Below are 15805 nucleotides of genomic sequence, written 5' to 3'. Positions count from 1 at the left end.
GCCAATCAACCTAACCCGCACATCTTTGGACTGTGGGAGGAAACCGGAGCACCCGGAGGAAACCCACGCAAACACGGGGAGAATGTGCAAACTCCACACAGACAGTCACCCGAGGCCGGATTCGAACCCGGGTCCCTGGCGCTGTGAGGCAACAGTGCTAACCACTATGCCACCGTGCTGCCCATTCGATTCCTTTCTCCCTCATGTATTTATCTAGCTTCTCCTTAAATGCATCTATGCTGCTCGCCTCAACTACTCCCTGTAGTAGTGAGTTCCACATTCTCACCACTCTCTGGGTAAAGAAGTTTTTCCTGAATTCCGTATTGGATCTATCGGCGACTATCTCATTTGTGACCCCTAGTTTTAGACACCATCACTGTAGACAGAGCCCCGAATACACCACAGCTTTCAGTACATGCCTACATAAACACACAAATTCTTTCCTGATGTACAAAGAGACACATCAGGGGAGTGTTCAACATGCTCTGGTTGGTGCACTCACTGTATAAATCAGCACCCCTCCCCACACTATTATTGTACAGCTTCCGAAGTCAAGGTGTTTTGTTGCAGACGTACCTTTGTTGCAGAGCAGGCCACCCCAGTTGGTTTCACAGTTGCACTTCCATGGCTCTACGCAAGTCCCATGGACACAGCCTGGGTATGGGACGCACTCATCACAGAACTGCCCTTGCCATCCATACAGACACCTGAAAAGACAGGGATGAAATACGATTAATGCTTTGCATACGGAGAAAAAGCAAGACACGAAGTAGCTTCAAGCCACTGCACTCAGTCACGTCACTAACTGCTTAGGTATCAGCTGTGGCCAATGTGCCCTGTAATTTTTTTTTTGGTGCGCGGGCCCTTCAACTGGCTGCGCGGCCCATTCAATTTTTCACGCATGCGTGGTCATTACTATTGCAAAGCCGGCGAGCGGCCTGCACGGGAGCTCCAGACCGCTGCGCAGCTTAACCGGAACACTGGCCGTGGCTCAGTGCACTCTCGCCTCAGTCAGTAGGTCGTCGATTCAAGCCCCACTGCCAGTGCGGTACTGAGGGAGTGCTGCATCATCAGTGGTGCCATCTTTCAAATAAGACGTTAAACCGAGGCCCCGTCTGCCCTCAGGTGGGGGCCTGGCACTACTCGGAGTCCTCCAGGACCGAAGTCTCAGTCCAGCACAGAATGATCATCCCCGGTTAACAGGCCACAAGGTTCTGAAGTGACATTAACTTAGAGAAGGCTTCATAGAGTTCCAAGTTGGTGCAAGGCCACTGTAGCCACAACCAACAGTAAATGGTCATCTCACCCAGAGATCATTAAAAGGACTCAGATGCTTGATCTCTTATTACACGGCTACAGCAGTGCAGTGGTTATGTTACTGCACTAGTAATCCAGAAGCCTAAACTTCAAATCCCACCATGGACAGTGAGAATTTGAATTCAGTTTAAAAAATGAATTTGGATTGTTAGAAAATCCCAACAGGTTCACTAATGTCCTTTAGGGAAGGAAATCTGCTGTCCTTATCCGTTCCGGTCCTATATGCGACTCCAGTCCCACATCAATGTGGTTAACTCTTAACTACCCTTTGAAGTGGCCTATAAAGCCACTCGGTTGTATCAAAACTGTTACTGAGCACATTCACCACACGGGCTGCAGCAGTTCAAGGCGGCAGCGCACCACCACCTTCTCAAGGGCAACAAATGCTGGCCTTGCCAGTGATACCCACATCCCAGGAATGAATTTAAAGAGAGATTTGGAAGCCAGCTTCCAGTCAGCTGGTGATGTGAAAAGACAGACTTACATTTATATAGCGCCTTTAGCTTCAACACTTTTTTTTGGTTGAAGTGTAGTCGCTGTTGTAATGTAGGAAATACAGCAGCCACTTTGTGGGAGCTTGCTGTGCGCAAATTGGCTGCCGCATTTCCTACATTACAATTTTCAATTTCAATTTTATTGGTCACATAACTAAATACAAGTGTAATCTAATCAGTGAAATGCTTTTCTCTTGACGAGCCGAGAGCACCAAGCAGCAAGAACACTGAGCTGCCTGGTACGCACGGAGCTCGCAAGGACGGCAGCCATCTTAAAAAAAAAACACATACCGACATATACACGCATACATACTTTAAATATAAATAAAGCAGACATAAAATAAAGACACAAAAAGACAGCACATAAAATGAACAAGCAATAATGTAAAAAAAGTAATTTCTACAGTAATTACATTGATATTTCTACCCAGGCTTCTAGAATAATCTCTGGTTACAGGGTGGCCGCACTGGGAGAGCATCGTGAGGAACTCAACTTATAATTAAATAAATTTAATTAATTAATAAAATTAAATAAATAAAGTGCCCCCTCAGTCTTTCTCGATGTTTCCATCTTGGTCTCTCTCGAGGTTTCCCCTCTCTCTCTCTCTCTCTCTCAATGTTTCCCCTCTCTCTCTCTCTCTCAATGTTTCCCCTCTCTCTCTCTCTCAATGTTTCCCCCCTCTCTCTCTCTCAATGTTTCCCCTCTCTCTCTCTCTCTCAATGTTTCCCCTCTCTCTCTCTCAATGTTTCCCCTCTCTCTCAATGTTTCCCCTGTCTTTCTCGATGTTTCCTCTCAGTTTTTCTTGATATTTCCCCTGAAAAGTACTTCAGTGGCTGTACAGCGCTTTTAATTGCTACAAAGTAGGGAGTTTTCAAAATCAGCAGCGGAAAGCAGAATCCCAACCATTTTGTTTAATATAAATTGTGGGGAGCAGAGTGAGGGAGGAACGTGAAGTTACAAGCGTTCCACCCCAATAGGGCTCATCTTTCTACCTTAGCTCTGAACCCTCTACACTTTGCAGAAAATTGACCCGCATTGACTCTTGCATACTTCAAACATGCTGTCAACATTCCCCGTTCTACAGCTTCAGGTCCCTATAGAAGATGAAGCAGCAAAACAGGAGCAAGTTATTCCATCTTGTGGAGAGATTCGAGAAGCTGGGATTGTTCTCCTTAGAGCAGAGAAGGTCAAGGGGAGACTTACTGGAGTTCAAGATTGTGAAGAGTGAGAGAGTAGATTACGAGAAACTGTTTCCACTGGCAGGAGGGTCGGTAACCAGAGGACACAGATTGAAGATAAATTGGCAAAAGAACCAGAGGGGGAGATGAAAGAATTGGATATATACTTGAAAGGGAAAAATTCGGCAGGATTATGAGAGCATAATTGGATAGCGCTTCCGAAGAGTCGGCACAGGCATGATGGGCCAAACGGCCTCCTTCTGTGCTGTATCATTCTATCTGCGTGCTACTAGGAATGAAAAACACCCAAAGAGCAGAGAATTCCTCCAGTTTACACACTGTTACTGACTTGTCAGAGACAGGAGTAGGGGGCTATCTGGTAAAAGGTTACTTCATCTATTGTTGCAGGCAGCAGCTATTTTTGTTGCTGGCAATGATTGAAATCACAGCTGTCTCACCGTTATTCTGGGGAAAAGTTATTTTAGGACGCCTCGCGGTGGCCCGAGCCATTGTCTCCCTGACTCGGAGTTATTACAGATTCATGTCTCTGCTGGAAACCCGAGTTGCCAGTAAGCCAACACCGGGGGCGGTGGGGGGGGGAGCGAGAAGTCCTGTCCATGCTTCACAACTAGCACCAGCAAATCTGCAGGATTTCCAGACTTGGAGTGGACAGTATATTTATGGCTCAAACACCCTGCCTGAACACTTCATGGACCAGAGTCTCACTCAGTTGGTTTCTCTCCAGTCAGAAGACCACTACTACTTACATAGTGTCTTTAACGTAGCAAACCAACCCAAGGCGCTTCACAGGAGCGTAATCAGACAAGAATCGACACCAAGCCACATAAGGAGATATTAGGACAGATGACCAAAAGCTTGGTCAAAGAGGTAGAGTGACTGCCATTCAATGTAATGGAGAGGTTTCTGAGAAAGTGACAACGCAATGCAGAAAATACAAATCTTTCTTCCAACGGTTGCACCTCAAAATTCTTCATGTGGGGAGTTTTGCAATCCCACTTGCAAAAAGGCACAAAGCAAAAGGGGGGGGGGGGGGGGGGGGAAATGGAGGGAAATATTTTTCAGCCACTGTCAGTAACAGACTGCATAAAGATTATGGCAAGGGCCCTAGATCAGGAGCTGCCTATCCTCTGGGGTGTGGTGTGTGGCGCAAAGATAAAACCACATAAATTTACACATGGAATGTACAGCACAGAAACAGGCCATTCAGGCCAAAAGGTCTGTGTCGGTGTTTATGCTCCACACGAGCCTCCTCCCACCCCTCTTCATCTAACCCCATCAATATATCCTTCTATCCGGTCTGGCAACACCTTGATTTAGAAAAATTCTCATCCGCGTGTTCAAATCCATGATGCACAAACAATTCGCTCAGCTGACCAGAAGCTGGTTTCTTTTGCTATCAAGACTCCGTCGTGCTGTGGGTCTGTTCATTTGGCTGCTTTCTACAGAAGTCCTTGGTGAGGAGTGGCCCGATAGAGGTCTTTAAAATTTTGAAGGGGTTTGATAGGGTAGACGTACAGAAGATGTTTCCACTTGTGTGTGTGTGTGGGGGGGGGGGGCGGGAAGAGTTCAAATCTAGGGGCCATAAATATAATAGTCACTAATAAATCTAATGGGGAATTGAGGAGAAACATCTTTACCCAGAGAGTGGCTAGAACGTGGAACTCGCTACCAGAGAGGGTGGCTGAAACAACTAGCATAGATGCATTTAAGAGGAAGCTAGATAAATACATGAGGGAGAAAGGAATAGAAGGATATGCTGATGGGGTGAGATGAAGTGGGGTGGGAGGAGGCTCGTGTGGAGCATAAACACCGGCACGGACATGTGCTGAACGGCCGGTTTCTGGGCTGTAAATTCTATGTAAACATCTTTCCAACCTACGTTCCAACCAGTCACAGAAAAAGAAAATAAATAATTCATTATCCATGTATGGTACTGTAGTTTACAAGCACAGAGGCATCTAGTTACACCTGTTCTATTACATCACTGGCATGAAGCTTCAAAGTATGAAGTAAAAAAGGTACAACATATTGAGTAAAAGTTCTGTAGAACACCACTTCACCAATCCATGGTGTGTCATTATTGAGAGTGGGATGGAGTAGTGTCAAAGAGAAAGGGGGGAAAGGACTAAATCTTCAAAGAGGTTTAGGGCTGGTTTTATAAGCAGTCGTGCTGGTTAACAGAATATGGGAGAGATTAAGGAGGCTTTTTCTTCTTGGGGGGGGGGGGGGGGGGGCAGTTACTTTCCTTACTGGGCTCAACATTAAAGCTTCAGGACCGCTCAACATTCAGGCGAGTGGACAACACTGATTACTGGAACATAGTGCAACAGGAATGTGCAGTTTTGCAGTGAGTTGCATGAACTGTTTGCATCAAGCAGAGACAAGAAGATTGCTGTAAATGAAGGAACACTGCACTGTGCAAATGTTGGAATGTATTAGCTGGAATTTTAGTTACATAGAGATAGGAACAGGAGTAGGCCATTCGGCCCTTCGAGCCTGCTCCGCCATTCAATGAGATCATAGCTGATCTTACCAGTTCAGTACCCCGTCCCCGCCTTTTCTCCGTAACCCTTAATCCCCTTAGCCTTCAGAAATATATCCAATTCTCTCTTGAAAATATTTATTGAATTAGCCTTCACAGCCCTCTGTGGCAGGGAATTCCACAGGCTCACCACTCTTTGAGTGAAGAAATTCTTCCTCATCTCTGTTTTAAATGATTTGCCCGCTATTTTTAGACTGTGGCCCCTGGTTCTGTGCTCCCCGGCCATTGGAAACATTCTCTCTGAATTCAGCCTGTCCAGGCCTGCCATAATTTTATATGTTTCGATGAGATCCCCTCTCAATCTTCTAAACTCCAGTGAGTACAAGCCCAAACTATTTAATCTCTCTTCGTAGGTCATTCCCGCCATTCCAGGTATCAGCCTGGTGAATCGCCGTTGCACTCTTTCCATGGCAAGAACATCCTTCCGCAGATGGGGCGACCAAAACTGTACACAATACTCCAGATGCGGTCTCACCAGCACCTTGTACAGCTGTAGTAAGGTATCCCTATTCCTATACTCGAACCCCCTTGATATGAAGGCCAACATACCATTTGCCTTCTTAATCGCCTGTTGCACCTGCATGCTCTCCTTCAGTGACTGGTGCACAAGAACACCCAGGTCCCTCTGCACTTCTCCATCTCCCAATCTATTGCCATTTAGATAATAATCTACCCTCCTGTTTTTACCCCCAAAGTGGATAACCTCGCATTTATCCACATTATAGTGCATCTGCCACGTATCCGCCCATTCCCCCAACCTGTCCAAATCGCACTGTAGCCTCCTGACATCATCAGAGCCCACCCCTCCTCCTAGTTTAGTGTCGTCAGCGAATTTGGAAATATTGCATCCAATTCCCTGATCCAGATCATTTATATATATTGTGAACAGCTGGGGTCCCAGGACAGATCCTTGCGGCACCCCGCTGGTCACTGCCTGCCACTCCGAAAACGAGCCGTTTATTCCAACTCTCTGTTTTCTATCCGCCAGCCAGTTCTCGATCCACGTTAATACTTTGCCCCCAATTCCATGAGCCTTAATTTTGCATGATAATCTTTTGTGTGGAACCTTATCGAATGCTTTCTGGAAGTCAAGGTACACCACATCCACTGGCTCTCCCCCATCTATTTTACCAGTTACTTCCTCAAAAAATTCCAGCAGATTAGTCAAACACGATTTACCCTTTGTAAATCCATGTTGACTCTGTCCGATCCTTTCCCCATTTGTCAAGTGCTCCGCTATTTTATCCTTAATAATGGACTCCAGCATTTTGCCCACAACCGATGTAAGGCTTACTGGTCTATAATTCCCTGCTTTCTCTCTACCCCCCTTTTTAAATATTGGGGTAACATTAGCTACCCTCCAATCCACGGGCACTGTTCCCGAGTCAATGGAGTTCCGGAAGATGATCCTTAGAGCATCTGCTATCTCCAGGGCCACCTCCTTAAGTACCCTAGGATGTAGTTTATCAGGCCCCGGGGATTTGTCGGCCTTCAGTCCCCTCAACTTACCCAACACCATATCCCTAGAGATACTAATTTCTGTCAGCTCCTCCCTCTCATTAGTCCCCATGTTTGCCGATATTCCTGGGAGGTTATTTGTGTCCTCCTTTGTGAATACAGAACCAAAGTATGAGTTTAATTGGTCTGCCATTTCCTTATTCTCCATTATATATTCTCCCGAATCGGACTGCAAGGGACCGACTTGGGATTTTACCAGTCTTTTCCTCCTGATATACCGATAAAAGCTTTTGCAGTCTGTCTATGTTTGCTGCAAGTTTACTTTCGTATTCTATTTTCCCCACAGTTTGCGACACAGCTCGATTCAGTTGTACTTTTGCCTCAGTCAGAGGGAGACGTTAAGCCGAGGCCCCATCTGCCATCTCATGCGGATGCAAAAAAGACCACGCCATTATTTCGAAGGAGCTAATTGTGGTAAACCACTGTATTGTATATTGCCACCTCTGGGTGGCGCTGTGTATGGAGGCATGCCTCAGCTGACTCCACCCACCACTGTGTGGGTTTCGTTCAGACTTGTTCAGTCACTCACGAAGAAGCATGGTCTCTTCTTAGCTAATAAAAGCCTTATTCATCTCTTCTTTCGACTCATCATCTCTTCTTCGACTCATCACCTTTTATGAAGTAATTGATAAGCGTATCAATTTTATTAGCTAAAAGTTAAATGGCGACACCTGAGGAGCAACAACAGCAACGGATACAGCAGACATTGCTGAGAGCCCTCAGACCACCACGCCTGGACCTCGACCCTCAAGATGTGGGTGCATCAGCCAAGTTTGAACACTGGCTGAGCTGCTTTGAATCCTTCCTCGCAATCTCACAGGTTACAGAGGAGGATCACAAACTGAAAATTTTGACCGCCCAGGTGAGCCATCAAGTATATATGCTAATCCGGGACTCTAATACGTACGTGGCGGCCCTCGAGCTACTAAAAGGGCAATATACGCGCCCAGTGAACACAATTTACGCCCGACACCTCTTGGGATCCCGCAGGCAGCAACCGGGAGAATCGGTAGGGGCATTTGCACGGGCGCTACTGGCACTCTGCAGAGACTGCGATTGTAAAGCGGTAACGGCTGTGGAGCACGCGCAGGGACTCGCCTGTGATGCCTTCGTCAGGGGCCTCCAGTCAGACCACACCCGGCAGAGACTGCTAGAAAGCAAGGAACCCGACCTGAAGACGGCCATTGCCCTTGCACTCTCGTTAGAGGAGGCCCACCGAAACCTCGAGGCATACCCCCGTAACGGCGCCGAGACATGGCAATCGAAACCGTGGGACACGGGACCGCCGCCCCCGGCACCAACCGCTGCAGCGACCCAACCGAGACAGCAGCCTCCGGTAAGAACTGCTTCGATGCCCAGTAACCAGGCCCAAAAATGCTATTTCTGTGGCCAGTTAAAACATCCCAGAGCGCACTGCCCAGCTAAGACAGCTACCTGCTCGGGCTGCGGGAAGAAAGGCCATTACGCTAACGCCTGCAAGGGGAAGCCAGCCAGCAGCGCAGCGTGCGGGCCGTGGGAGCAGCCATCTTATCCGCCATTTTGTGTACCCCCGGCCGCATGGCATCCGCCGCCATCGTATCCAACGCACTCAACCGCCATTTCGTCACCGGAACCGACCACCGTCTCGGCGGATGACTATAGTGACTCACTAAGCCACATACTGGCCTCCGTGACGCTGGATCAAGGCCACCCTCACCATCTATCCAGCTCCATGATGGATATCGCGGTAAACGGCCGCGCCACCAGTTGCCTGATCGACAGCGGGAGCACAGAGAGTTTCGTCCACCCCGACACGGTACGTAGCCACTCCCTCACGATTCTGCCAACGCACCATCGCATTTCTATGGCGTCCAAGTCCCAGTCAATGGACATCAGCGGCTACTGTGTGGTGACCCTGTCAGTAGGGGGCACTGAATATCAAAAATTTAAACTGCTAGTCCTGCCCCGTCTTTGCGCTGCCGTCCTGCTAGGGTTGGATTTTCAGTGCCACCTTAAGAGTGTCACACTAGCATACGGTGGACCCCTCCCCCCACTCACAGTCTGCAACCAACAACTTTTAAATCGCCCGCTGCAAACCACCTGCAGCCTTTCCACATTAAAAGTCCCCCCCCCTCCCCTGTTCGCTAACCTCACCCGCGACTGTAAACCCATCGCTACCAAAAGCAGGCGGTACAGTGCCAGGGACAGAGCTTTGATCAGCTCTGAGGTGGAGCGGCTCTTGAAGGAGGGCATTATCGAAGGTAGCACTAGCCCCGGCGAGCCCAGGTTGTAGTCGTTAAAACCACTGCAAAACGCCGCATGGTAATCGACTACAGCCAAACCATAAACCGGTACACCCAGCTGGACGCGTACCCCCTCCCTCGCATATCTGATATGGTCAATCAGATTGCGCAATACAAAGTATTCTCCACCATCGACCTTAAGTCAGCGTACCACCAGCTGCCCATCCGCCATGAGGACCGCCAGTATACTGCCTTCGAGGCAAACGGCCGCCTCTACCACTTCCTTAGGGTCCCCTTCGGCGTCACCAACGGGGTTTCGGTCTTCCAAAGGGAGATGGACCGAATGGTTGACCAGAACGCGCTGCGGGCAACCTTCCCCTATTTGGATAACGTCACCATCTGCGGCCACGACCAGCAGGACCACGACGTTAATCTAGCAAATTTCCTCCGTACGGCCCAACGGCTGAACCTAACGTACAATAAAGAAAAATGTATGTTTCACACCAAGCGCCTGGCCATCCTCGGCTGCGTGGTGGAGAACGGAGTCATCGGGCCCGACCCCGACAGAATGCGCCCCCTAATGGAGCTACCCCTTCCCCACTGCCAAAAAGCACTGAAGAGATGCCTGGGGTTTTTCTCCTACTACGCCCAGTGGGTGCCCCTCTATGCAGACAAAGCCAGGCCCCTCATCAAAGCCACCTCCTTCCCCCTGACACCAGAGGCGTGTGCAGCCTTCACTCTTATCAAGAACGATATCGCGAAGGCCGCAATGCACGCGGTGGATGAGTCCATCCCCTTCCAAGTGGAGAGCGATGCCTCCGACTTCGCCCTAGCCGCGACCCTTAACCAGGCGGGCAGACCCGTGGCCTTTTTCTCAAGGACCCTCCAGGGCCCCGAGACGAGACACTCCTCCGTCGAAAAGGAGGCCCAGGCTATTGTAGAAGCGGTGCGTCACTGGAGGCATTACCTGGCCGGGAAACGATTTACCCTGCTCACTGACCAGCGTTCAGTAGCTTTTATGTTTAATAATAAGCAGAGGGGTAAAATCAAGAACGACAAGATCTTGAGGTGGAGAATCGAACTCTCCACCTACAATTATGATATCTTGTATCGGCCAGGGAAACTCAATGAGCCCCCAGATGCCCTATCACGTGGTACATGCGCCAACGCGCAGAGTGATAGGCTGCAGTCCCTCCACAATGACCTCTGCCACCCGGGGGTCACCAGGTTTTTCCATTTTATCAAATCCCGTAACCTGCCCTACTCCATCGAGGAGGTCAGGACCATGACCAAGAGCTGCCAAATCTGCGCCGAGTGCAAACCGCACTTCTATAGGCCGGACAGAGCAAGCCTGATCAAGGCCACCCGCCCCTTCGAACGCCTGAGCGTCGATTTTAAAGGGCCCCTCCCCTCCGCTGACCGCAATGTGTACTTCCTCAACATAGTTGATGAGTACTCCCGTTTCCCCTTTGCCATCCCTTGCCCAGACATGACCAGTACCACGGTCATCAAGTGTCTGAATGACATCTTCGCTCTGTTCGGGTTCCCCAGCTATATACATAGCGACAGGGGCTCATCGTTCATGAGCGACGAACTTCGGCAGTACCTGCTAACAAGAGGTATCGCCACGAGCAGGACCACCAGTTACAACCCCCGGGGGAACGGCCAGGTGGAAAGGGAGAACGCGACGGTTTGGAAGGCAGTCCTCTTAGCACTAAAATCTAAGGGCCTTCCGACCTCCCGCTGGCAGGAGGTCCTCCCTGCAGCGCTTCACTCCATTCGGTCACTGCTTTGTACTGCCACTAATGCGACCCCTCATGAGAAAATGTTCGTTTTCCCCCGGAAGTCTACATCGGGAACCTCGCTACCGGCATGGTTGACTTCTCCTGGGCCCGTCCTACTGCGGAGGCACGTGAGGACGCATAAAACGGACCCCCTGGTCGAGCGGGTGCACCTCCTACACGCCAACCCCCAGTATGCCTGGGTGACATACCCAGACGGGCGGGAGGACACGGTCTCCATACGAGATCTCGCACCCTCGGGTACCCCTGAATTACCACCGTTATCCCCCTTACCACTGTTATCCCCCACCACCCCTCCCAACCCAACCCCTGCAGACGGCATGCCAAAGCCCCAGGAATCTTCGCCAACCACCCAGACACCAGACCCGACGTCGGATGCTGCAACACCACCGCCGCCACCACGACGATCAGGACGTCAGACAAGGCCTCCTGATAGACTTAACTTGTAGTACCCTTCACCCCGCCGGACTTCACATTAAACAAGGGGTGAATGTGGTAAACCACTGTATTGTATATTGCCACCTCTGGGTGGCGCTGTGTATGGAGGCATGCCTCAGCTGACTCCACCCACCACTGTGTGGGTTTCGTTCAGACTTGTTCAGTCACTCACGAAGAAGCATGGTCTCTTCTTAGCTAATAAAAGCCTTATTCATCTCTTCTTTCGACTCATCATCTCTTCTTCGACTCATCACCTTTTATGAAGTAATTGATAAGCGTATCACTAATATTTATCCATCAACTGACATCTAAAACAGATTGCCTGGCCATTTACTGCTGCTTGTGGGATCTTGCTGCGTGCAAATTGGCTGCCACATTTCCCTACATTTTCCAACAGTGACTACGCTTCAAAATTATTTCACTGGCTATAAAGCACTTTGGGACCGCCACCGGTCGTGAAAAGCACCATAGAAATGCAAGTTCTTTTTCGCTATTCTTTGTGCTTTCAAACAAACTAGGCTGACACTCCAGTGCAGCAGAGAGCAGAAAAATGAGGCTCCCATTGACTATCCAATGATGGCACACAATGGACGAGGGTCAGGCTATCTGTAATGCCACACAAAGTTAAATAGTCTGCTGATACTTGTCTGGGTTCACAGATGAAGAAGGGGCATTTGGATGTAGTACCAGAGGGTTGGTAGCACCCATGGAGCTGTACCCCAGCACTAGTCACCAACTTCAAGTCAAAAGGGAAGAAAAACTGGGAAAATAGAAACACGATCTCATTTCTCCTCAGTGATGGCACCCCTATTATCACATTCCAGGTGGGTCTCAAACTCATGGCTCCCTGATTTAAAGGAACAGCACAAGTGAGCCAGTTGATAACTCAGTACCAGGTAGAACATAGAAACAAGAGTAGACTATTCAGCTCCCCGAGCCTGCTCCGCCATTCAATTACATCACGGCTGATCTGTACCTCAACTCCATATCTATTGATACCCTCTAGCCCCACCCCCCCCCCCCCAAAAAATCTATCGCTCTCAGTCTCGAAAGCTCCAATTGGCCCCCAGCATCCACAGCCTTGTGTGGGAGGTGGGGGGGGGGGGGTGGAGGTGAAAAAAAGAGTTCCAGATTTCCACGACCCTTCGTGTGGGGCAAAAGTACTTCCTGATTTCACTCCTGAACGGCCTGGCTCTAATTTTAAGGTTTTTCCCCATTGTTCTGGACTCCCCCACCAGAGGAACTAATTTCTCTCTATCCACCCTATCGAATCTTTTTAACATTTTAAACACCTCGATCAGATCACTCCTCAACCTCCTATACTCAAAAGGAATACAAGCCAAGTTAATGCAACTTGCCCTCATGATTTAAGCCTCCAAGCCTCAGTATGAGTCTGTACAGTGCTGAGCTCAGCTGAATCAATTAAGGTACTGTAACAGGCAAGTCATTTACCCATAAACACTTGACTTGGACTGGGAGAAGTCCAGATAGAATTCACCGTTCTACGATTCTTTCGCCCACAGCTTATTTAATCATTCATTCATCCAGCAATTCAGTATCAGAGGAACAGACAACACTACACAAAAACATCAGAGGTTAAAGGGGATTGGGTTTCTAAACGTGCTGCCGTCTCCAGGAGCCATCTGGGCAATGGGATGAGTACACTCAGCGCGAGCGACCTTAAACAGACGACTTATGGTGGGATCACACAGTCTTCCCACCCCCTTTGTATGCGATAATGTTCCACAATTAACAGGCCAGCGCCAGGAACTAGTCCAGTGGCTGTTCCGTATGGCCGAGCCCAACAGTGACTGTCAGACTATTCAACAATAAGGGCATCACACTATCGGTACCCCATGGCTGCAGTGTGTACTAGTCACAGGATGCACTGCAGCAACTCGTCACGGCTTCTTCGATGGCACCACCCAAACGTGCGACCCACATCACGGAGGAGACGGGCAGCAGGCGTGCGGGAACAGCACCAACTCAAAGTTCTCCTCCAAGTCACACACCATCCATAAAGTACTTCATTAGGTGTAAAGCACTTTGGGACGGCCGGAGGTCGTGAAAGGTGCTATATAAATGCAAGTTCTTTTTTCCCTTTTTTGTTTTAAATCAGTGGGGAAAGAAAGTACCACAGCATTAATGATTTAAAAAGGGTAAATATTCCTCAAAAGCTTTTCCCCCCGCCCCACCACAATGCCCCGATAAAATGAAATGGTAAAAATGGCACGTTACATTTACAGGGACAGCGGTTTGATCTTCCAAAGGACAACTGGGTGCTTACACTTAAAGGGATGGGCAAATCAAAGTTTCCTCCAAGCAGGATGTCTCGCTGCATCAGACGTCAACAGGTGCTCAACGGAACAGAGTCAGCTTCCCGTGTGGAAATCCAATTCATGCCGATGCTTCTGGCACGCACCTCACAGGCAGGAACGTGCAACAGCCGAGCAGCAGAGAAAGGAAACGGTCTCGGGGATCTAATCGAAACTGCTGCAATACCAAGGGCTACACAAAAAGCAAAAAGGCCAAACTCTCATCCTGGAAGTGAGCTGGGAATTTAAATGCGTACTTCACGCAGCTAATACAAACTGAGCGGAGCACTGGGTTTATACATTGGCCTTTCACTTTTTGGATCTTCTTTGGCAGCACCCCTCAAACCCGCAGCCTCTACCACCTAGAAGGACAAGGGCAGCAGCCGCATGGGAACACCACCACCTCCAAGTTACACACAATCCTGACTTGGAAATATATCGCCGTTCCTTCATTGTCACGGGATCAAAATCCTGGAACTCCCTCCCTAACCAAGCTGTGGGAGTACCTTCACCACACGGACTGCAGCGGTTCAAGGCGGCGGCTCACCACCACCTTCTCGGCAACTAGGGATGGGCAATAAATGCTGGCCTTGCCAGTGATGCAAACATCCTGTGAATGAATTTTTAAAAAATGTTAAGTCTCCAATCCAACCCAGACTGATGAATGAAGGAGGCTGGCCGTAAGGGTCCTAAATGATTTGGTACATCAACTGAGTGAGCAAGACTCGAGCAATGTTCCCGTTAAGCTGCGCAGCCACACAACTGTCTGGAGGTCTCGCGCAAGCCACTTGCTGGCTTTACAATAGGGAAAAACTGCACTTGCGCAAAAATTTGAATGGCCCACGCAGCCCATTCAAGAGGCCACACCCCCCCAAAAAAATTAGAGGGTACATTGGACTCGAGCACAAAATGTGGCACTAACTGAGGTGAGAAATGGAACAATGTCACATGATTCACTGGGGGATAGGGAATGCTCGAACTTGGGGCTGGATCACTGATGAAGTGGAGGGAGCTTCACTCCGTATTGCTGTACAGCTCGACTCGCTCCCGCCTGAAATGGAAAGGGCTCCATTCCCCCATGCATCTTTCACCTTCCTTGATTAAGCACCAAAAATTCACAACATACAATGAATGTAAAGATTTCACCCCCAGAGATAGCACACACGGGGCTTCAATAAACAATACCTAGCCCATTTTATTTTTAAAATTGGATTAACTTATTACTGTTACAGCTACACAGATGAAGGTAACTTTGCAATCAGCCTCTAGGAGCGTAAAGCAACAAACTTGCATTTATATAGCACCTTTAACGTAGTAAAACGCGCCAAGGAGTTTCACAGGAGCATTATCAAATACATTTTTTTTTTTTTTTTTAATTTGACACTGAGCCACATAAATGGATATTAGGGCAGGTGACCAAAAGCCCGGTCAAAGAGGTAGGATTTAAGGAGCGCCTTAAGGAGGAAAGCGGGGTAGAGAGGCAGAGATTTAGGCAGGGAATTCCAGGGCTTAGGACAAGGAGTGCTGAAGGGTTGGGGTAGGGATTTAGGAAGGCAGAGTACCCAAGTGGGGAGAAATGAAAGGAGGCATGACGGCAGGAGAGGGGCCGAGGAGGGGTAAAGCAAAAAGGGGAAAAAGTGAGGGGCTCGGGTCCGGAGTGGCAGCCAAAATGTGCACATGAATGAACACAGGGAAAACTCAAGTTACATAGCAAGATTAGTATACATATTTCCTGGTAGTAAACAGGGAAAGAGAGAAGAGACAATAGGAGGGAGTCCAGAGTTAGTCAAAGTCACAGGTCCCATGGTGGGATAAAGTGGCCGTAGGTAGGGTGGAGTCAGCTTGGAGCATCGGCGAACTGATGTCCAGGTTTACAGACACAGCCACACAAAATCCAACCACTTTAAAATATAGTTATGTGGATAGACTGTAGAAGCTGGGATTGTTCTCTCTTGGA

General features: G+C 48.9%; 1 protein-coding gene across 1 annotated transcript in view; it reads right to left on the bottom strand.

Annotated features, from left to right (window-relative positions):
• jag2b (jagged canonical Notch ligand 2b) overlaps positions 1 to 15805 on the bottom strand; it is a 224705-nt gene that overhangs the window by 50141 nt on the left and 158759 nt on the right. Inside the window, 1 exon segment of the mRNA XM_086004168.1 lies at positions 577 to 707. Coding sequence (XP_085860294.1) covers positions 577 to 707 — 131 coding nt within the window.

The sequence above is a fragment of the Somniosus microcephalus genome, chromosome 12 (genome assembly GCF_052327205.1).
Source record: "Somniosus microcephalus isolate GS21.2 chromosome 12, FLI_Smic_1.0, whole genome shotgun sequence".
In the NCBI taxonomy this organism is placed as follows: Eukaryota; Metazoa; Chordata; class Chondrichthyes; order Squaliformes; family Somniosidae; genus Somniosus; species Somniosus microcephalus.
This window is presented reverse-complemented; position numbering and strand designations above follow the sequence as displayed.